The 22,042-nt window shown below is 42.4% G+C and overlaps 2 protein-coding genes across 5 annotated transcripts in view; one reads left to right on the top strand and one right to left on the bottom strand.

Annotated features, from left to right (window-relative positions):
• Positions 1 to 16,074, bottom strand: part of LOC307013824 (uncharacterized protein) — a 16,533-nt gene extending 459 nt beyond the window's left edge. Inside the window, exons 1-5 of one of the 3 annotated variants that reach the window (XM_079641369.1) lie at positions 16,007 to 16,074; positions 9,750 to 9,780; positions 8,231 to 8,377; positions 1,934 to 2,036; positions 1 to 1,380 (exon numbers count right to left, since the gene is read on the bottom strand). The exon at positions 1 to 1,380 is cut by the window's left edge and continues 459 nt beyond it. In XM_079641369.1, coding sequence (XP_079497495.1) covers positions 1,956 to 2,036; positions 8,231 to 8,377; positions 9,750 to 9,780; positions 16,007 to 16,065 — 318 coding nt within the window. In that variant the 5' untranslated portion in view covers positions 16,066 to 16,074 and the 3' untranslated portion in view covers positions 1 to 1,380; positions 1,934 to 1,955. Of the gene's footprint in view, positions 1,381 to 1,933; positions 2,037 to 8,230; positions 8,378 to 9,749; positions 9,781 to 11,495; positions 11,557 to 12,323; positions 12,454 to 16,006 lie in introns of those variants that run through there. The other 2 variants (XM_079641370.1, XM_079641371.1) reach the window with 2 other exon arrangements.
• LOC307013823 (E3 SUMO-protein ligase ZBED1-like) lies at positions 11,768 to 14,769 on the top strand. 2 transcript variants are annotated; one of them, XM_079641367.1, is made up of 2 exons: positions 11,768 to 11,903; positions 13,313 to 14,769. In XM_079641367.1, the coding sequence occupies exon 2, from the start codon at positions 13,488 to 13,490 to the stop codon at positions 14,205 to 14,207; it is 720 nt and encodes a 239-aa protein (XP_079497493.1). In that variant the 5' UTR covers positions 11,768 to 11,903; positions 13,313 to 13,487; the 3' UTR covers positions 14,208 to 14,769. The 2 variants fall into 2 exon arrangements, with proteins under 2 accessions (XP_079497493.1, XP_079497494.1); XM_079641368.1 differs by lacking the exon at positions 11,768 to 11,903 and adding an exon at positions 12,455 to 12,563.
• Positions 16,075 to 22,042: the final 5,968 nt, after the last annotated feature.

Genomic DNA, 22,042 nt, shown 5'->3' with positions numbered 1-22,042 from the left:
TTAGCGATATACATACGATAGATAGAGAGAGAGAGAGATAGATAGATAGATAGATAGATAAATAGATAGATAGATAGAGAGAGAGATAGAGATGGAGAGAGAGAGAGATAGATAGCAAGATACACCCTAAAAAATAAGACCATTGGTTACTTAATAAAAATGGGGTAACAAAGTCTCAATTAATATAATTAGTAGAATTTAATTTCAATAACTTTGATTAAAAATGATTGAATAAATTGACTAAATTTAAACAAGAAAAATAAGTACAAATTAACTAAAAAACAATTAAAATGTGTTGGATTAACTAATAGTTGGCCAAATGTTTAGTTAAACAGGCAACATATATTTAGTTAATCCAAATCAATTTCACGAGGAAATTTGATTTTTATTAACCAAGTATCTGAGCAAAAATAAGTTAGATTTATTAAATCTCTGTTGAAATTGTATTTACTATTTTTTATAGTACAAATTGTTTAGATTGACTAATTAACTGGGGGAAATTAATTTAGATCTACTGAATATCTGGCTGAAAATTGGATTTACTAGATAAAATAAGGTATAACTACTCATATTTTAGCACATTGGTTCTTAATTCAACACAATTACAGTGCTAGTATTATCTACCTTAACATAAATTAGTTGTTTAAATACAAGTGTTAATTGATGAAAAATTACTTTAAGTCTATTCAATACTATTAATTGTCCCTTTGTTACCACAATAATTATATGTCTTATCTACTCAATATTCTGCATTCTTAGTGCCACAGTTTACTAAAGTACAGTCATCACATGACAATGCAACTTTACATAAAAATACCGTATATAATCTAAAATAAGAATTTAAATATTACTATGCATATTAAAATCTCTTATTCACATTCTGAATTACAATGGAACTAAAGGTACAATAAATGTTGCTTGTGCAAATACCGATTTGAAAACACGATGGCACTTCCAGGAGCCCAGTAAGGCCATAGACAAACCATGCAGTATCCTTCAAAAGGGCGTCCTTAAATAAACAGGAACAAACTTCTCAAACATGTAACAAAACGCAGAAGGTAACCATGTGCCATTTTTGATGGTACATAACCATTATTCTCAAGCAAGAAGCTTAGTTTTCAGGCTGTTCAACTTTGGGGACAGCTTTGAACAGTCCAGTTCCAGAAAGAGTTTCTGGAAGGTTTCGAACGTGTAGTTTAGCTGCTTGGGATAGGCAAGATTGACTGCATATGCAATCCCAATGAGCATGCAGCAAGCCCTTGGAATGGTCCCGAGAAGTCAGCCCTCTACAACAATGCCGATGTCATGGGAACCCTCTGAAGCATTTGTTTTGATGCTGTAGATCCCCATCCCTTGATCCTGTGATGCGCTGTCTGCATCCTGAAATTACAAAAACATTTTATATGTCAGAATGTTCCGCCAAAGGAGAAGGTGATAACAATTAATATATAATAATTTACCAAATTTCTTACAACTTACTGGATAAGAAAACTTGAAATGAATGCTCCCTAATTACATCAGTGTTTTAGAAAAATAGAACATAAGGCATTTTGCAATAGCAAATTTTTATCCCAGCTAAGTTAATAATTAGGTGATTATTTCACCAACAACAATTTAATTCCAACATAAATTATAGTCTGAATTGAGTCAAATGTTTTTAAATTTAAATAAATCCATAGGTATTTTAATGTATAAATAACACCTGTGTACTGATGAATATCTTATTTTACATTTTCTAGCAAAAGCTTGCCACCGGTCAACTAATCTTGATAATTCACTGTAAGACCATTTCTGAAGATGGCAGTCAATTACAGCAACTGGATCCATCCTGCTTCTTTCTGGGAAAACTATTTATCATTTTATCTTATGATTAGACCTTGCCAAGACATACCAGGAGAGAAGACAGAGAGAGAGATGAGGGAGATACACTTACATCATACTCTTTTAAGAGCTGATCAGTACGTTCCCCAAGGTAAATCATCAGACAGCGAATGACAACTTCTCTTGTGATGGTTGATGTTGGGATTGCTTGGAGTCTGAAATAAAAAATAAACATGGTTTAATTTGAATGAAACACGTCCTATCACCCAGTGCTTTATTAAAGAAAATGTTGCCTTATCTGCGAGTGTCTCAGTCTGTTACTTTAAAAATAAACATTACCTTATTTTATTGCTCATTACTTATACTATAAGAGTTTGATTTAAAAAAAAAAAAAAAACAGAAACCCATCAGTAAATGACAAATGTCAATTAAGCTGTTGGCATACAATCTAACAAGTTTAAGTACACCAGACATATCTTTTCAATAATCATTCAGTGTTAAAAGCAACCCCAACCAACCAATGCTGTAAATAACATATATATATTACAAATAGTTACAATGCTGTAATTGTGGTAATTAGAGACAATGTACACTCAGTGGCTACTGAAAATATGTCATGTCCAAGAAACTTATTGTGAAAGTTTATTCTTTATGTTAGAGTTGTCATGTCCCTTTGTCTTGTGCTTTATGTCTATACCCTTAATTATTTCTTCCTCTCATTTCAGGCCTCCACGCTCCCCGCCCCTTTTCTGTCTCCTGCGTCCTTGATTATTTTCCCCGCCCTGATTGTTTCCAACTGTGTCCCCTTTACCTGTGTATATATTGTGTTAGCTCCCTCCTGTTTATTGTCAGTTCGTTGTCTCACGAAGACCACGTATCGGCTTACCTCACGGACCTTTTCACGGACCTTTCACGGACCTATGCTATAGATCGCATTATAGTTTTCCTCGAAAGAGTGGTTTTGTTTTCCTTGTTTTTATTACTGTGCAAATTCCAGTAAAGTCTTTATTTTGAAACGCTATCTGAGTCTGAGTTTTGAGTCGTGCAATTGAGTTCATGCCTCAGTGTTCTCCCCTTGACAGTACGAACTGACCATCAAAATGAACTCAGCCGACTCAGATCAGATTAAGAACGCTATCCGTTCTCAGGGCCAACGTCTTGGGCAACAAGAGGAGCGTATGGCCACCATGCAGCAGGGAGTGCAGGATCTAACCAGCAGCCAGGGGGAACTACAAACATCGTTGACGACCCAAGTTAATCTACTGGCAGCAGAGGTTCAGCGTGTGCTCACTCACCTGCAGGCTGTTTCTCCTTCTACGACTCCTCCGGTTCCAGCGGTGACCGGATTCGATCCCAACCGGGTTACTGAGCCGCACAGGGCTTCCATGCGTCTGGCTCCACCCGAAAGGTACTCCGGGGACTCAGAAGGCTGCCGGCCGTTCATCGTGCAGTGTGAGTTACACTATCACCACCAACCGGCTGCTTTTCCCACGGACATTTCCAAAGTGGCTTTTATGATCTCTCATCTCTCCGGCCGAGCAGCAGCGTGGGCCACGGCAGAATGGTCCCGAGGCTCGCCTATCTGCGGGTCTCTGGAAAACTTCATAGACACTATGAGGAAGACCTTCGATCAAACCACGCCGGGCAGGGAAGCAGCTCGGGCTCTGATCAAGCTGCGACAACATCAGCGGAGTGTGGCTGACTACGCCATCGAGTTCCGGACTAAGGCAGCCGACAGCGGCTGGAACTCCGCTGCATTGTTTGACGCTTTCGTCAGCGGTCTCTCGGATTCTTTACAAGACCAGCTGGCGCCTCTCGATCTGCCCGCTGATTTGGACTCTGTCATATCCATGGCTTTACGTATAGACAATCGTTTGACGGAGAGGAGAAGGAATAAATCCAAGGATGCGGTTGATCCACCTCTCCAGAGGAGACGCTCGCCGCTGGATATTACTTCTTCTTGGAGGCCCCGTCACCCCTCACCACCTGCGTTCCGGACAACAGCGCCCCCTGGCTCCGTGGAGGAGCCAATGCAGTTGGGCCGCGCCAAGCTGTCGCTGGCAGAACGTCAGCGTCGATTCAAGGAAGGTCTGTGTTTCTACTGCGGGCAGCGCGGACACCCACAAGCGGCTTGTCCGGTAAAAGAGGAGGCTCACCAATGAAGAGGAGTACGTTGGTGAGCCGGATCTCTTCCTCTGACTTTCCTCCTCGCACCCTGACCCGGATCCAGGTAAAAATCAGAGACAATGTAGTTACTCATGGTGTTCTCATTGACTCAGGGGCGGACGAAAGTCTTATGGATTGGGGTTTAGTTAAAAAATGGGACATAAAAACTAAACCTCTACCCCAGCCTCTTGAAGCGAGTGCTCTCGATGGGCGGCTGTTGTTTAAAGTGACTCACCAAACGGAGCCTTTAGAAGTAAGATGTAATGATAACCACCATGAGACAATGTCTTTTCACTTATTTAACTCAGCCCAACATCCACTCATTTTGGGGTTTCCCTGGTTGAAACTTCATAACCCTCACATAGATTGGCAATCTGGGAGGGTGGAGGGGTGGGGAAAGAATTGCATTGATCTCTGTTTTAAGCAGGTAGCAGAGATTGACAGGGGATGTAACACTGGGAGTGTTAGGCAGGATACAGTCCCAAAAATATATCTTCCGGATGTACTTTCAGTTCCTTCCTGCTACCACGACCTTAGTGAAGTTTTTAGTAAGTCCAAAGCTCTGGCTCTTCCTCCTCACCGCTCCTATGACTGTGCTATTGACTTGATTGCCGGGTCTCCCATTCCTAAGGGTCGACTTTATGCAATTTCAGGACCTGAGAAAGAGGCCATGAAGGACTATATTGATGCCTCCCTCAAGACAGGGCTTATTCGTCATTCCTCATCCCCAGCAGGGGCAGGGTTTTTTTTCGTGGGCAAAAAGGATGGGTCTCTTAGGCCCTGTATCGACTACTCACCTCTCAATGACATTACGGTTAAAAACCGGTACCCCCTCCCTCTCATCTCGTCCGCTTTCGAGCAGCTTCAGGAAGCCAAGGTTTTCACCAAATTAGACCTGCGGAACGCCTATCATTTGGTCAGGATCAGGGAGGGCGATGAATGGAAGACGGGTTTTAACACCCCTTCAGGACATTATGAATACCTGGTCATGCCGTTTGGATTGTCAAACGCTCCTGCAGTCTTCCAGGCTATGATCAACGACGTGTTGAGGGAGTTTCTGAACCGTTTCGTTTTTGTTTATCTGGACGACATTCTGATCTACTCCCCTGACCTTCACACCCACAAACAACATGTCCGCCTGGTTCTACAGAAACTGCTCCAAAATAAGTTGTTTGTCAAAGCTGAAAAGTGTGAATTTCATGTGGAAACAGTCACTTTTTTGGGCTTCATCATTTCCCCAGGTCAGGTTATGATGGACCCAGAGAAGGTTAGCGCAGTAGCCTGTTGGCCTACCCCTGACTCTCGCAAAAAAGTGCAGCAGTTTTTAGGCTTTGCTAATTTTTACAGACGTTTTGTGCGGAGCTTCAGCGCTATTGCAGCCCCTCTTCATGTCCTCACGTCCCCTCAGGTGCCTTTTGTGTGGTCTCCTCAGGCTGAGGAGGCTTTTTCTCGGCTGAAAAAGATGTTCACCACTGCCCCCATACTTACCATGCCGGATCCCACTCGCCAGTTCGTGGTGGAAGTGGATGCCTCCAACGAGGGGGTGGGAGCGGTCCTCTCCCAGCAACAACAGAAGGACAACAAACTTCACCCCTGCGCCTTCCTGTCCAGGAAGCTCTCCCCGGCAGAGAGAAATTATGACGTGGGAAACCGTGAGTGGCTGGCCGTGAAGTTAGCGTTGGAAGAGTGGAGGCATTGGTTGGAGGGAGCCGAGCATCCTTTTGTGGTCTGGACCGATCACAAGAACCTGGAGTACATCAGAAAGGCCAAAAGACTGAACTCCCACCAGGCTAGGTGGACCTTGTTTTTCAACCGTTTTGACTTTGTTCTTTCCTACAGGCCGGGGTCTCAGAATGTCAAGCCTGACGCTCTGTCCCGTCTGTTTGACCCTGTGCCTGCAGCCAAGGAGCCGGAACCCATCATCCCATTGAACCGGGTGGTAGGAGCGCTGACTTGGCCAGTAGAAAAGGAGGTAATATGTGCCAATGCTGGAGCTCCTGCACCAAGGGGTTGCCCGCCTAACCGGATTTTTGTTCAGGAGGCCGAGCGACCACAGGTGATCCACTGGGCTCACACCTCGCTGCTCACCTGCCACCCCGGAGTCAAGAGAACTATGTTCATTGTTAAACAACGTTTCTGGTGGACATCCATGGAGAAGGAGGTGAAGGAGTATGTGGAGGCGTGCCCGATCTGCGCTCGAAACAAGACCTCTTCCAGGTCGCGAATAGGGTTATTACAACCACTCCCTATTCCCAACAGGCCCTGGTCAGAGATCTCCATGGACTTCGTCACTGGCCTGCCCCTCTCTAGAGGTAAAACCACAGTTCTCACGGTAGTGGACAGATTTTCCAAAATGACACATTTCATTGCTCTGCCAAAGATGCCCTCAGCTAAGGAAACGGCGGAGGTCATGATGCAGAATGTGTTTCGGCTTCATGGTTTCCCTAAGGATATTGTCTCCGACCGGGGCCCCCAGTTTGTGTCACGCTTCTGGAAGGAGTTCTGCAGCCTCATCGGTGCCACGGTCAGTCTCTCGTCTGGATATCATCCGGAGTCTAACGGCCAGACAGAGCGCCTAAATCAAGAACTGGAGACCTGCCTGCGCTGCCTGGTGTCCCAGAATCCATCCTCCTGGAGCGAGCACCTCACCTGGGTTGAGTATGCACACAACATCCTCCCTACTTCTGCCACGGGCCTGTCCCCGTTTCACTGTGTTTATGGCTACCAGCCGCCACTGTTCCCAGCCACGGAGAGGGAGGTCACGGTCCCGTCTGCCCACGCTCTGGTCAGGCGTTGTCGGCGCGTGTGGGCTGCGGCTAGGAAGATACTCTGCAGGAATTCACAACTGGTTAAGAGAGCAGCAGACCGAAAACGCCGACCAGCCCCTGTATACCAGCCAGGCCAAAAAGTCTGGCTCTCTACACGAGACCTTCCCCTCCACGTACTCTCCCGAAAACTGGCTCCCCGGTTTGTGGGTCCTTTTCCCATCACCAAGGTCATAAACCCAGTCTCAGTGAGACTACGGCTTCCCAGGGCCATGAAGGTACATCCCACCTTCCATGTAGGGAAATTAAAACCATTGAAGGAGAGCGCTATGGTTCCCACCGTCAAACCCCCCCCGCCCCCCCGGATGATCGAGGGAGGTCCGGTTTACACGGTCAAGTCACTATTGGCTAGTCGGAAAAGGGGTAGAGGGCGACAGTTACTGGTTGACTGGAAGGGTTATGGTCCTGAGGAGCGGCAATGGATTCCTTCCCGCTTCATCGTGGACAAAAGCCTCATTGAGGATTTTGACCGCCTCAACTCAGAGGAGCCTGGGCCGTCAGGAGCCGTCCCTAGAAGGGGGGGTACTGTCATGTCCAAGAAACTTATTGTGAAAGTTTATTCTTTATGTTAGAGTTGTCATGTCCCTTTGTCTTGTGCTTTATGTCTATACCCTTAATTATTTCTTCCTCTCATTTCAGGCCTCCACGCTCCCCGCCCCTTTTCTGTCTCCTGCGTCCTTGATTATTTTCCCCGCCCTGATTGTTTCCAACTGTGTCCCCTTTACCTGTGTATATATTGTGTTAGCTCCCTCCTGTTTATTGTCAGTTCGTTGTCTCACGAAGACCACGTATCGGCTTACCTCACGGACCTTTTCACGGACCTTTCACGGACCTATGCTATAGATCGCATTATAGTTTTCCTCGAAAGAGTGGTTTTGTTTTCCTTGTTTTTATTACTGTGCAAATTCCAGTAAAGTCTTTATTTTGAAACGCTATCTGAGTCTGAGTTTTGAGTCGTGCAATTGAGTTCATGCCTCAGTGTTCTCCCCTTGACAAAATACATGCACCTGTTCAATATGATGAAATTCAATTGTTCTATAATGTGTAATTGTTTTGACACCCTCAGTGTTTAAGTATATTTTTTAACATTGAGGTCTATTCTATTGAAAGTATTGTCCTGGACAAGCCTATTTTCAGAGGCATTTCAAATGTTCCGACGCCCGCTTGAATATAAATATGAAGTACTAAGAATGAGAAACACCCTTCAATATAATTGTGTCAAGTAGACTTTTAGCCCGACCTCGAGTAAAAATCTAATTGAATGCACACATTTCTGAAGATGTTAACTTAAAATTAACATTATAAACCTGAGTAAGTATTGATCTTAATAAAGCTGAAAACTATTTTACTTCTTTTGTGAGAATCACAGCCTTGCATTACCTCCTTTTGTCATGATAATAATATTCATTGAAGGGTACCTGGATAAGGACAGCTTTCAACTTCAACCCCATGGTTCCTCCCTTGGAGTGGAACAGTTTCAGAAGGCTAGGAGTATATTCATCCAGTTTGGACATGAAGTTCGATTCCAGGTGCACCATCGTGATTCTGTGAAACTCATCCTGGATCTGAAAGACAGATAATGAAACCAGAATTTATTTTAATATTACAATTTAACCTATTATTCTTAAAATATTTTAAAAGCAGAAAGCACCTACTATGATCTTTTTGTTTGTCTTGCCATGTTTCATGATTTTCCCATTCTGGGTTTAATCATATGACTTCACAGCATGTGCATATAATGTTTTGGCTAGCAAGTGTCATTGTTCAATGTTGGACTTTGCATATACACTTCCAAGGATTATTTATGATTCCTTTATAAACAGTGTAACCATGTGATGCGACAAAAACGTTATCATTCTGGAGCAGGTATAATATTATTAGGATGCACTTATAACTCACGCTAAGTCAGTTATGATGGGCTGGTCAACATTACACTTATAAATCCTCAATGTTGAATCAACTACGTTTCTAACAGCGGCAACAGAGGCTGAGGATGAAATGAAGTGGAGATCTTCCACCAAGGCATCAATACACCTCACTGAGGCATTATAGATGCTTTCCAACTTCAGCAGTAGTATGCCAATTCTTTGAAGAACCAAGTCTGATGCACTTTCCTGATCAGAATCTAGATTAGTGCCCTCACCAACCTCTGGTAATTCAGGTTGGTCAACAGTCTGATTATGGTGACTAGCATACACTTCTTGCTTAAAATCACTCAAACAATATGATGCGTGTCTTCTGCTTTTGTGCTTCAAAAATGTATTGTATACATTTGTCCTAAAGTTGCATCCCTCAAATAGACAAAAGACAGTTTCGTGACTCTTCAGATGATTTCCAATATGCTGAAAGTATTCCTTCTCTGTAGAACAAAAAGTATGGCATACTAAACACTTGAAAGCATGGATGATTCCTGAATCCTGGCTGTTGACTTTCTTCAGTTGGATGGTATTTGGACAAATGTGTACGAAGTGCACCCTGCGTTTTAAATGTGCAAGGGCAACTTTCATAAAGACATGGCTGTGATTGCCCACGACCAAATGTTGCGTGTTGTGGTCTGTAATGCTTGAGTAGATTCCCCTTTGTGTCAGACAAAGTCTTGCAGATCTTACACTGCCATCCCATAAGTCCTGACCTAAGGTAATACAAAAGAGCCTATTTCACTTGGTTATTCAATTAACCATGTATAATATTAGCTTACTTATATGTATATCTCTGAGAAATAATGTATAAGTAGTTCTATGTTTGCTGCTAAACTCAAATTAAGGTTTGCACAACAGGTTTTAAAAATCAATGATAATCAAAGCTCGAGTAAATCTGCTTTTTAACAAACAAAAGTTGATAGAAATACTGTAATAACCACATTTTGTATTGCAAAACAAACTGTGCAAAAACATTTACTTGAAATGTTGTATCATGGCATGCAAGTGTGAAACATACCTTTGATAATACTCCACGATTCTTCATGCACCTGAAACGAAATTCATATTACGTTTAATTCCATTGGATGAAGTCACATTTAACAAACACATAACTTTAAAATCAAACATTAAAATCTTAGAAGTTGCTAAACAAACACTTGTATTACAACAAATGCATTTAATAAAAGACGGACTTTTATTAATCCCTCGTGGGGAAATTGTTTCTCTGTATTTGACCCATCCTAATTTTAGGAGCAGTGTAATGCCATTTTGAACAGCGCCCAGGGAGCAGTGTAGGGAACGGTGCCTTGCTCAGGGACACCTCGGTAGAACTTGGTCTTGCCGGGACTTGAACTGGTTGAAATGGTTCCAGTTGCCAGGCCAACTCCCTAAGGACTTCGCCACCACCGCCGCCCATTTATCATGCACATTTGTTACACCGCGTGTTTCAAACATGTGATCTTTCTCGTTTAAAAGTTAAACAAGTGAGCATGAGGTTTCCGTAGCAAGCAATTACTGGTGATATAATAAATAAGTTGTTCAAGGATAATTGCTATCTTTTCTTTCTTAATATTAAAATGGTCATTTTAATACTACATTTCCATACTACAAAAATCAATGCGAACCACAGAAAACCAACATCAGCCGTTAGCTGTTAGCACTCAGAGCCACAGCTCCTCATATCTGTTCAGAAACTAGACAAAAGCTAAACTAGTCCAAGCCACAGACTGTTTGTTTCATGGTGAATACAGTCGCTGCTTTATTAATGTCTGTATAGGCCGTTGTTGTGAGTGTGGACGGTCGGAGCACACACGGCGTTAGCTTAGCTTACTCCATTAAGAAACACGCATTTTAAAAAAGGTGTTTGGCCTGCCGCCTTGTTGCAGACTTGTCTAAGCATTAATTCATGGTTTTTACTATCCGGTATCAGTATGTTGTTACTTCGGTTGTTACATTTTGAAACGTGTATTACAATTAAATCACGGTAAAATATGTTCATTTTGTTGTAGTTGTAGCTAGGGCTGAACGATATACCGTGTCATGGTGATAACCGCGATATGCCCATGCGCGGTTTTCACCCCGCAGAGACGTGCGGTTTTATTAATTTGTTATAATGTAAAGAAATATATATATTTAAAAAAAAAAAAAAGAAGAAATGTTAGGACCTGCGATATTAAGTAGGTACATTAACTCAAACACGTCATGTTACAATTTTTTTTGCTGCTTGTTACAAAAGGAAAACTTGCGCGGCTCCCATGTCAGGGGTCCTTGAGTGAGTGACATGCAAGCTCTGCATCACAGCAGGCCCCGCCCCGCTAGTTTGCAGACGATCGAAAACACGGTAAAAAATTAGCGCGACACAGGAGGACGAGAATGAAGATTTAAAAAAGAAAAAAGAAAAGAAAAGCAACATCTGCCATCTGGGATTATTTTGGTTACAAAAAGCTTGATGTTGACCAAACAAAGGTACTTTGTAGACAGTGCCATGCAGTTGTTTCGGCAGCCCGAGGCAACACGTCAAATTTACTTGCTCATTTGAATAGACACCACAAATCTCTGTATGACGAGTGCAGAGTCAGATCTGAATGCCTCCCACAGCGAAAGCAAAAAACTATTTCAGATGCCTTTGCCGGTGTTACACCATACGAGAGAGATTCAAAATGGCATAAAGACATCACAGATGCAATAACATTTCACCTGGCAAAAGACATGGTACCAATTTACACCGTTACCAAAGAGGGTTTTAAGAAAATGATCCGCTCACTTGATAAGCGGTAAGTTATACCGTCACGCAGCTATTTTTCTCAAGTCGCCATTCCCGACCTGTACGAGAAATGCAGGGCAAAAGTTGAAACAGAGCTGTCAAAAGTGAAATACTATGCTGTTACAACGGACTTGTGGTCCAGCCGGACAACGGAGCCATACATAAGCCTGACGGTGCACTTTATTGATGAGGACTTTGAACTGAAAAGTCGCTGTTTGCAAACGGCATTTTTCCCAGAAAATCACACAAGTGAGAACATCGCAGCGGGGCTGAAAGAAGCGGTGGCTGCTTGGGGCCTGGATGAGACACGTCAAGTCTGTATAATAACAACTGACAATGCTGCAAATATGGTGAAGGCTGCCTCCCTGAACGAGTGGTGCTTTGGCCACAGACTTCATCTTGCAGTTGGTAAGCTACCCCCGCCCACGCTTTATTTACTAAACTGTGTCTGTATTGAGTGATTTTTTATTTTTTTTAAATAACCTTTATTCAGGGAAGTGTAACAGAGTAATGCTATCTTTTTCAGGAGTGCTTAACATCCTGTCCTGAAATGCAACAGTTTTCTTAATTTTAATCAGTTACATTACACACACACACACACACACACACACACACACACACTAGGGTTTCACAACTACCAATATTTACTAGTCGACACGTTTTTCAAAATAGTAGTCGACTAGTCGACTCGTCGTTACGTCATAATAAAGACACACAAAGAGAGGTTTACAATTGTATTTTCTATTGGAACTCATACAGTAACATTAAACACTGCATTTTAATTTGTGTTACATGGCTGAGTAAATAACAAACAGTAACTGGACTCACCAAAATCGACAGCAAAACACTCTTGTTTACATTCATGCCACGTAAATCCAGTGCGCAACAGCGCATTGCGCAACACTTTATTCGCTGTCCTCCACGATAACGTCCACCTTTCCATATTTTTGGTTTGAACACCAACGCATCGACATGTGAGGGAAGGAGGCTTGACCGCTTTCGGGTGACAGTGTTGCCTGCCAGGGAAAAAACCCTCTCACTCGGGGTGCTTGTGGCTGGAATAGCAAGGTAGCTCCTCGAAAGCGGGGGAAGCGGTGCACGTTTTCTGCCCACCACTCCAGTGGATTATACATTGTGGGGATATGCGGTGTCCGCTGGCAGTAATCCCGTAGCTCATCATCCGCATCACTGTTGACCCGTGTTTTCTTGCTGTTCGTTTGCCTCTGTTCAGTGCTGACGCCGGTCCGTTGCTCACTGGTGCTAGCATTACTGCTAGTGCTAGCTGTCGGCAGCGGGTGTTTCATCTTCAGATGGTTGCGCATAGCAGATGCATTTGTATTGTACTTCAGTACAGCTGTACACACAACTGACACTTCACTGTGGAGTTGGTTACATCTTCGTTGAATTACTGCCATACATAAGAATGTCGGACGTGTTTTGTAGCATTTTGCAGCACCTCGTTTACCTCCATTTTTTTCACGACTAGTTGACTAGGGCCTACAGCGCCGACTAGTGATAAAGGTAGTCGACTAGTTGGTGAAACCCCTAACACACACACACACACACACACACACACACACACACACACACACACACACACACACACACACACACACACTTATAGTTAATATAAATGTGTATAATATTTAATGTAATATCTATAATATAAAATAGTAATGTAATTGTCATACTGATATTCTGTACAAACTGTGAAGACCAATGAGACAAATGTAACATTTGTGATATTGGGCTATATAAATAAACATTGATTGATTGATTAATTAATCTTTACTTTTTATTCATTTATTCCCCCTTAGAAAATGCAGTGAAAAAGGATGGCCGCATCAACCGTACTGCAGGTGTGTGCAAGAAGCTGGTGGGTCACTTCTCTCACAGCTGGAAGGCCAGAAGTGCTCTTGAAAAAGCCCAGAAGGAACTCAATCTGCCATCACATTCCCTCATGAATGCCAAACAAAATGGGGTTCCAGGCAGATGATGATCAGCAGGATATTGGAGCAGCAGAAAGCTTTAAGTCAGGTCCTGTCTGTGGACAAGAAGCTGCGGCATCTAATTCCAAACTGGCAAGATATAGATGTCCTGGAATCTGTCACCAAGTCCCTGGGCCCATTGCTGGAGTTCACAGAAGCACTTTCAGGGGAAGACTACGTTAGTGTCTCCTATGTGAAGCCAGTTCTTCACCTCTTCAACTCGTCAATGCTGCTAATGCGAGAAGAAGACACAGACCTGAGCAAGAAGTTGAAGAAAGAGATGAGGGACTACTTGAACGAGAAATATGAAGATGAAGATACTCAGAAGCAGCTAGATATGGCATCTTGTTTGGACCCACGGTTCAAGATGGACTTCATCACTGCAGACAGCAAGCCCCAAATCAAGGCCAGAGTGACATCGGAGATGATGGCGACAATCATGACATGCCAGGAGACTGCAGCTGCAAGCTGCAGCACTGAAGTGGAGTGCGAAGTGGCTGGTACGTCCCAGGCAAAGAAAGGCAAGAGGTCTTTAGGAAGTTTCTTTAAACACAGCGAAGCTGCAGCAAAGGCTGATTCGTCTCAGTACCTAAAGGATGCTGTGGAAGCAGAGTTAAACAGTTACCTGCTAACACCTTCAATAGACAAAGAGGAAGATCCACTTGCTTGGTGGAAAACGCACAAAGCAGTCTTTCCACAACTCGCCAAGCTTGCCCGTAAGTAACTATGCATACCTGCTACAAGTGCCCCCTCAGAGACGCTTTTCAGTACAAGTGGCAACATTGTCACTTGCCAACGTTCTTGTCTCAAGCCTGCATTAGTGGATAGACTAGTATTCTTGGCCAAAAACCTCTAAGCCTGATTGAGCAATGCATACAGATGCTTAAAAAGTCAAATTATTATATTTGACTACATTATGCAACAGTTGAAATTGTGAAAAAGAAATGTTCAGATTGATTTAACTGCTATGTGCTCTGTTCAGAAAGAAAGCAGATCTTTATTTGTTTAGGCTAGCCATGATGACCAAGAACACTTTGTTTTACTTTGCACTGACTGTTGCTAAGACATTTTGATTTAAAAAAAAAAATTGTGAAACAAAATGGTTCACAAGTTGATATTGTTATGTAGTAGTTAAAGTTATTTGTTTTATGACAAATTATATTTATTTGAAGTTGTAATTTTGTAAACCAATCAGGGAGCTGGTGTATAGCTGTTCTTAATTTTATTTTTATAATGTTGTTTAAAAGATGTCCACTACTTTGCTGCTATTTGCACAAAAACGGTTTTAATTGTGGAATAAAAAGTTAAATGACCTATTTTGTCACGTATGTTAATTCCCTAATGTGAAAATGAAGCTTCCTATAGTTTAATGTAATACGTTTAATCTCTTGGATCCCTTCTAGACACCACTCTTCTTCATTCACAGATTAACCCCCTTATTTGAGGGTAAGAAACCTGCATTATCATGACATGTTAAATCATGACTTAAGGTTTGATGAGTCAACCAGTTAAGATCCAGACGTCCGTGACTAAAATCCTTCATCCGGTTAAATATAGTTAAAAAAAACGCAATATCAAAAGAAAAGGTATGAATGTATCTTATGTGGATAAATTGTTATGCTATAAATTGTTATGCTATAATATAAATAATATATTGATGAACTCAGACGATTGCTAAAAAACATCAGGTAGGATTTTCTGTGAAATGGCAAGATGGGTGGGAAGAGGGAGGGACGGGGTGGCATGGGAAAGGGATTCCCTATATTTTTCTTTTCTTTTTGTATTGTCTATATAATTTGTATCTGTATAAATCCCTTTTGTGAGGGCAAAAAAAAAAAACAACAATAAAAAGTTGGTCACAAAAAAAACAAAAAACCGCAATATATACCGCAGGGAAAAAAAACCCGCAATGTCAGTTTTTTTCCCTTGCCAGCGATTCTCTCACTAGTTTAGCATATTCCGCTTGTTTGCTGGCCCGCTTGTTGGCCCCGATAGAACCAAGATTTTGTCGGGCCAGAAAAAAGGAGAAAAAGTACCCCCGGGCCGGAACTAGGCATAGTGTTAACGCAACCAAAAACGGGCCCAGCACGACACGGCACGCTTAAACCGCGGAGGAGGAACTGCGCCATAACTGTTAGCGCCGGTATTATGCCATTTTAGTGACTGAATCCCTAATGCTAACGTTAGCTACATTTGAAAAGTTGGTTTAGCCTATATGCTACTTAGCAATGCACACGCAAATAGTGCCTCAGTGAATTTGGTATAACAGTCAACACAAACATTATTGTCACATAGTACCGACCTTCTTTCTCCTTGCAATGCTTTTAGTCGAGACAAAGACAACACAGACTGACTGAAACCCTAATGCTAACGTTAGCTACATTTGAAAAGTTAGTTTAGCCATGCACATCCAGTAAAGTTGGCATGTTTGGTAACTTAGAGTAACACAAAACGATGTTCAACTGCAACAGCAACGTAATTTAAAAAATGTGTGTTAATTAACAACAATAAAGCAGGTCTTACCTTTGGTAAACTGGCAGTCTCGAAGTGAAGTGTGGCAGACGCACGATGAACATGACCATGAGCCGCAAAATGCCTGGGCGGAAGTGTAAAGGCAGTGGAACTGACAACCTCCCAATCAGGGCTCTCGACTAACTTTTTTCACCATCCTCCCAGAACCGTCCCGAAATACAATCTAAGCCGTCCCGAAATTAATGTGGACCGTCCCGAATTTAAAATATTAGTTTTTCTACATTATCATTAGTTAAAATCATTCAAAGTGATCTTTAACATAAATAAAACATCATACAAATCATTAGATGATAATTCATCAACCTTTTTATTTGAGTAAATCAGTCAATCACATGAACAAAGGCCAAATATATTTAAACAAACACACAAACAAGAAAATTACTCTAATATTGAATCCAATCAAGTCCCATCCAATTAACAAAAAAATCAAACACTCTGTCCTTAAGACAGAACCCAGAGTAACCACTAACCAGGATGACAGTCTGTAACACAGACAGGAGACCTTTACAAACTGCCCCGCCCCCTCGCACACCGGGAGAGAGAGATCTCGTCTGGATTGGAAAGCTCGAAAATACATCATAGACGCCTGTTGTAGTCTTATTGCATATTAGAAACGGAGTTGGATAAACTAAAACTGCGATATAATGTTTATGTAGCAATACTACATATGACATATTTTTTAAATGTCTCCATTACCGATAAAAAGTCAGATAACGTCGGAGCTTAACGTTACCACTGTCTTTAATAATTCCGGCCCGGGCGGAGCCCGTTTAATACCGGGGCTCGCTACCCATCCATACATGGGGAGAGGCGCAGCATATTGCTAAGGACTAAATACGATGGGGGTTCTCATCTCAGTCTTATTACCCATAGGGGATGAAGAGGAGTAAGTAAATAAAGAGGCCGGCGCTCCAGGGTCTGGTTCTGCTGTGCGTTTTTGTGATGTAACGGTAAAACATTTCAGAATTCCTCCACGGGATAGCATTGTCATTTTACATCACTCAACCCGCGAAATACACACACTCAGTACATAGCCTACTGTAGCTAGACCCGCAAAATTTGCGGGCCAGGAATTCGCGGGCAGAGCCAGCTGTGCGGCTGGCTGACAGCCAGCGGCACAGTTTACGTACTGTGTGTGTGTGTGTGTGTGTGTGTGCGTGTGTGTGCGTGTGCGCGTGCGTGTGTGTGTGTGTGTGTGTAAGTATTTCGCGGGTTGCTAAATGTTTTGTGCGTGTGTGTTTATGTTGACAAGGAGGTTTAATAACTGTGCTACACAAAACGTGCAGTCGGTTTCATTTTCATCGCCGTTTGTAGTAAAGTTAGCAGGGTATTTTTATTTATAGCATACAGATAGCGATATAGTTACTGATAAATAGCATAGATTGGAACAGTCTACAGTTAAAATCGAGCAGTTTTATTTCTCTGAATGTTTTTAAAGCACGTCTAAGTGAAATGCTTTCTGAAACTATGGGTATTTGTAAATGTTGATAAGTATGTAAATATGTTGTATGATATCCTCTATTGTTTGTTTTTATGTTGTTTTATGTTTCATGTGGAACTTAAATTGCTGCAGGTCTCCCTTGTAAAAGAGATCTATGATCTCAAGGGACCAATCTGAATAAATAAAGGTTTGAAATGAAATGAAACATTAGTGTACCACACTACATCATATATTATCATATTGTGGATTTATTATATTATGTATTGTCCTATGTTATTTTTGTGTGCATTTGTTTTGAGGTTATAATTCATTAGTTATATATAATATATATATATATTAGTTATATTCATTAGCCGATTCTTTTGAAAATGAAAAATGGAAAATATGCCAAACGCAGCAGCATTTGGATGCACTTCAACCAAAACCCAGGCAGTGATAAAGCGCACCATTTGTAAAGGCAAACTATCCTTTAAAGCAGGGTCAACAAATAATCTCCATCGCCACTTAAAAACACAGTATCTAATATAAAGAGTTGCGTGAATTTCATTCAAGGCAAGACAACTTTATTTACTTAACACATACAGAGGGTAAATTCAAAGTAGTACTTTCACTGACATGAATATGTCAGTGAAAGACCTTGTGTCATGTTTACAAAGAAGATTATTGACATTAGGTCTGGCAATACAGTCAATCATTATCCTGGTGATTATTTCGCTTATTTTCCCTTCAAAGAGCCATAATTCCCATCACTAATTGCTGCCCAGGCTTGCCCATGCTTTTACCAGCGGTCCGTTCTGGTAGTTGACCAGGAAGCAAGCCACATTGAAGAGCTCCTCAATGCTTCCACACACAGACAGTGGTATGGCTTTGTCAAATAGTTTGTTCTCTTTGACTCTTCTGATGCACCTCTCCACATGGACCCTCAGACGTGCAATGGATTGAGTCTGCCTGACATCCTCCCTGCTCATTTGGGTTTTTTTTGTGCAGAAAGGCAGGCCGGTACACTTTACACTCAACCAGATTGTCTACAAGGAACCCTTTGTCGACCATTATCGCCATGTCTAGTGTGAGCAGGCTCACGATGCCAGACAGCTTGAAGATCTCCCGGTCACTCATAGATCCTGCATACAGGCCAGACACAAATGTAATGGCACCATGTGGTGCCATGCCGATCATGGCCTTGAATGCAGCATGCAACTTGTATGTAGAAAACACCTCACTCTGCAGCAGGAGAGATGATGGAGTCTGGCAGAATACTTCAGTGCAGTCAAGCACCACTTGTGTGTCAGGGAAAGCTGAAAACTCTGGTGGAAGGTGAGCTTTGACAACATCGCGTGGGATCCACAGACGTTTGCTTCCAAGCAGTTGGTAGAGGAAGTGTGTCCAGGTGGAAATAATTCAGCTGACTGTGGTGCGGTGAATGCCAAACCGTTCTGCTAGATCCCTCAGATGTAGGCCCACTGACAGGTGCATGAGGAACAGCAGCAGCTCATCTATGGGTGGAAGTTTCTGTGAAAACAAATAAGTGTTAGGCATACTGTAGATACTGTTATAGGGGAGACCGGGTACAGTTGTAACACATTTTCCTGGGGTTTGTTGTTCTGTTAGACCCTCGAGAAAAACGCGGGCAAAAATCCTTGATTATGCGGGCTAAAATCCTTGATCATGCGGGCTAAAATCCTTGATTATGCGGGCTAAATTCCTTGATTATGCGGGCTAAAATCCTTGATCATACGGGCTAAAATCCTTGATTATGCGGGCTAAATTCCTTGATTATGCGGGCTAAAATCTTTGATTATGCGGGCTAAATTCCTTGATTATGCGGGCTAAAATCCTTGATTATGCGGGCTAAAATCCTTGATTATGCGGGCTAAATTCCTTGATTATGCGGGCTAAATTCCTTGATTATGCCATTAAACATGCGGGGTTTTTATGTGATTTTATGACGTGAAATTGCGGGAAGTTGCGAAATATGCGGAAAGTTGCGAAATATGCTAATATGCGGGGAAAAGAATAACAATTTTTTTTAAATATTGGGCTGTCTTATTTATTCTCTCTCACACACAACCTGCCACTAACGTTAAACCCCTTTACTATTCAATTAAACACATTCAATGTTTATTTATTGTAAAATTAATTGGGCTATTTTAATCTCACACACACACACACACACACACACACACACACACACACACACACACACACACACACACACACACACACACACACACACACACACACACACACACACACACACACACACACACACACACACACACACACACACACACACACACACACACACACACACACACACACACACACACACACATTTCTCCGCCTCATTCTGTTTTCATTTACTCGTTCGTTATCTGACCAGCTTCAATCTTGTAGGCTACTCACTTCGTTTCTTGTAGCCCTTGATGGAGATTTGGAAGATGTTTAAAACCAACCTCGTCTCCGCGTGTCGTTTGATAAGCTGGGTAAATTCGTAAAAAGGAAGGGATTAAGAAACACCGAAATGCAAGTGAAACAATAATCTTGTTTTAATGATACAAGGTAACAATACAAATACAAAGGAATCACGAAGCACTCTGCAGAGTACTCCGGGCTCAGGTTCTACCACGTGTGAGACAGGTCTCAGGAACGGCCGGTCAAAAACAAGAGCGCGAACCAAAGGAAAACACAGGCTTTCATACTAAAACACAGGAGGAGGTGTGTGCGTGCTTTCCCCCAGAGGTCATCTTATTGGGAGAGACCAACACATGGCCTGTCGCACCCAATCAGTGCGACACAGCAGAAGAAACCTTTTGGTGTCTGGTACGAACCTGCTCTAAACAACAAGTTTCCTTATCTTATTTCACATCTTGCAGCCAGCACACACACATCCCCTTTATGGCCCTTTGTCCCTGAGTCCATCCTCCCCCCTTCAGGTTACCACACACAAGTTAAAAGTATGTTTTAAGATATAGTTGTTATAGTTGGCTAAATATACGTAATACATGTTAATTACTTTCATATCAATAATAACGAGGAACACATTACCTATGCTCTTAAGCAGTATTAGAGATGCTTTTCAAATAGTCAAACTTCACACAGGCCTAATATAGAGAACACACTCATTTGTCCAAACGCCTTTCCATTTGTTTGAGCTATTGTTCACATCTTTACTTCAAATAAAAGGTTTCACATTGCATATTTCCAGCTTCCCCCCCCCCCCCCCCCCTTCAGCGGAATACGCCAACAAGGGCAGCTGATAGGGAGGGGGAGATGCGGCCTTTCCTTCAAAGGTGGAACTGATGAATCTGATCAGAGAGAAGTAGACTCCTCTGCTCCCTCGAGAAGTCCCCCAGCCCGCTGACGCCTGCTTCCAAGTCGTTTGCTGTAGGGATGTCCGCGAGGTCCTTCTCCTCCAGTCCGCTGATGCCTGCTTCCAAATCGTCTGCTGTAGGGATGTCCGCGTTGACGATAGCCAGGTCCATCCTGATGTCCTCCAAGGTCCTAGCCGGAGTGTTCCTCGCCGCACACTGGCTCCAGTAGTACCAGATGTCCCCCTTTGCTCCTCGGCGGACGGCATGAGATGTCCTCTGGGTCACTCTGTAGAGGCCGGAGAACCTGGGGTTGAGTCACGTAGGCCTGACGAACTCCGCTGTGCCGGCCTCCTGCTCCTCGGGTCCCCCTTTTGGCGTCAGCAACCTGTGTGGAGAAATCTGATACCCACCCCTCAAGTCTATGCTGAGGGCTTCTGGGCCCTCAGGTGTTTGACCCACCACTGGTAGGCCGCTTCAGAATTCTAATACTTGGCCTGTGTCAACAAAATAAACCCCAACATCTTCAGGTGAACTAAATAACATATCTCAATAGCTCTGAATTCCTGACAAGCATCTGTGTTATTATAAATGAAATCCTTGAGATCCCATTTAAAATCTAAATATAATATGAACTGCTAATGTCTCTGGTAATGGAACACACTAATGTTATGGATTAGATGCGCGTTCATAATGCCGAGAGAAATAACTCTCAGAATAACGTTATTAGCACATTTTTACAACTTGAGGAACGAATGTTTTTAATAAGGGCTATACAAACGTTCATACTGGGTAGTTTATTTAGTTTAAAAAAAATTATCCAACGCGTTACAGACCATTCTTTCCCAATGTAAGTCAATGGGAAAAAGTGTTTCCGGGACCAGCAACCAAACGGAAGTGTAGTACCGCCGTTTGGCCACAACGAATATTCTCATCAGACTCCGGCGCACTACCTGGGTGCTTGGTTCGTACCAGCGCCGTATAGATAGAAGAGTTACGACAGCGGAAGTCCAAAAACGGTTATCGTCACGTGGTTCATGCAGACGAGAATCGTTCCCCGGAAGTTCATGGCGGGCAATGTGAATGCATTGATAACAGGAGATAGAACTTCGACTTTTGGTAATTATTAGTGAATAAAGGTTTTGATTTGCAATATTTATACAACAAATCGATATGTCTATGTATTTACATCAATATGTTTTAAAAAATAAAATAGAATTTGCTAATATTAAGTGATAATATTAGGATTAGTGTGAACAACTAGTTTACATGTTAGGC

This window comes from Notothenia rossii (assembly GCF_949606895.1).
Source record: "Notothenia rossii genome assembly, chromosome: 7".
Classification (NCBI taxonomy): domain Eukaryota; kingdom Metazoa; phylum Chordata; class Actinopteri; order Perciformes; family Nototheniidae; genus Notothenia; species Notothenia rossii.
Note: the sequence above shows the minus strand (reverse complement) of the source record. Positions and strands in the feature narration are given on the sequence as shown.

What these genes read in the sequence shown, in the direction of transcription:
- LOC307013823 (XM_079641367.1), top strand. Translation starts at nt 13,488, where the DNA reads ATGATGATCAGCAGGATATTGGAGCAGCAGAAAGCTTTAAGTCAGGTC.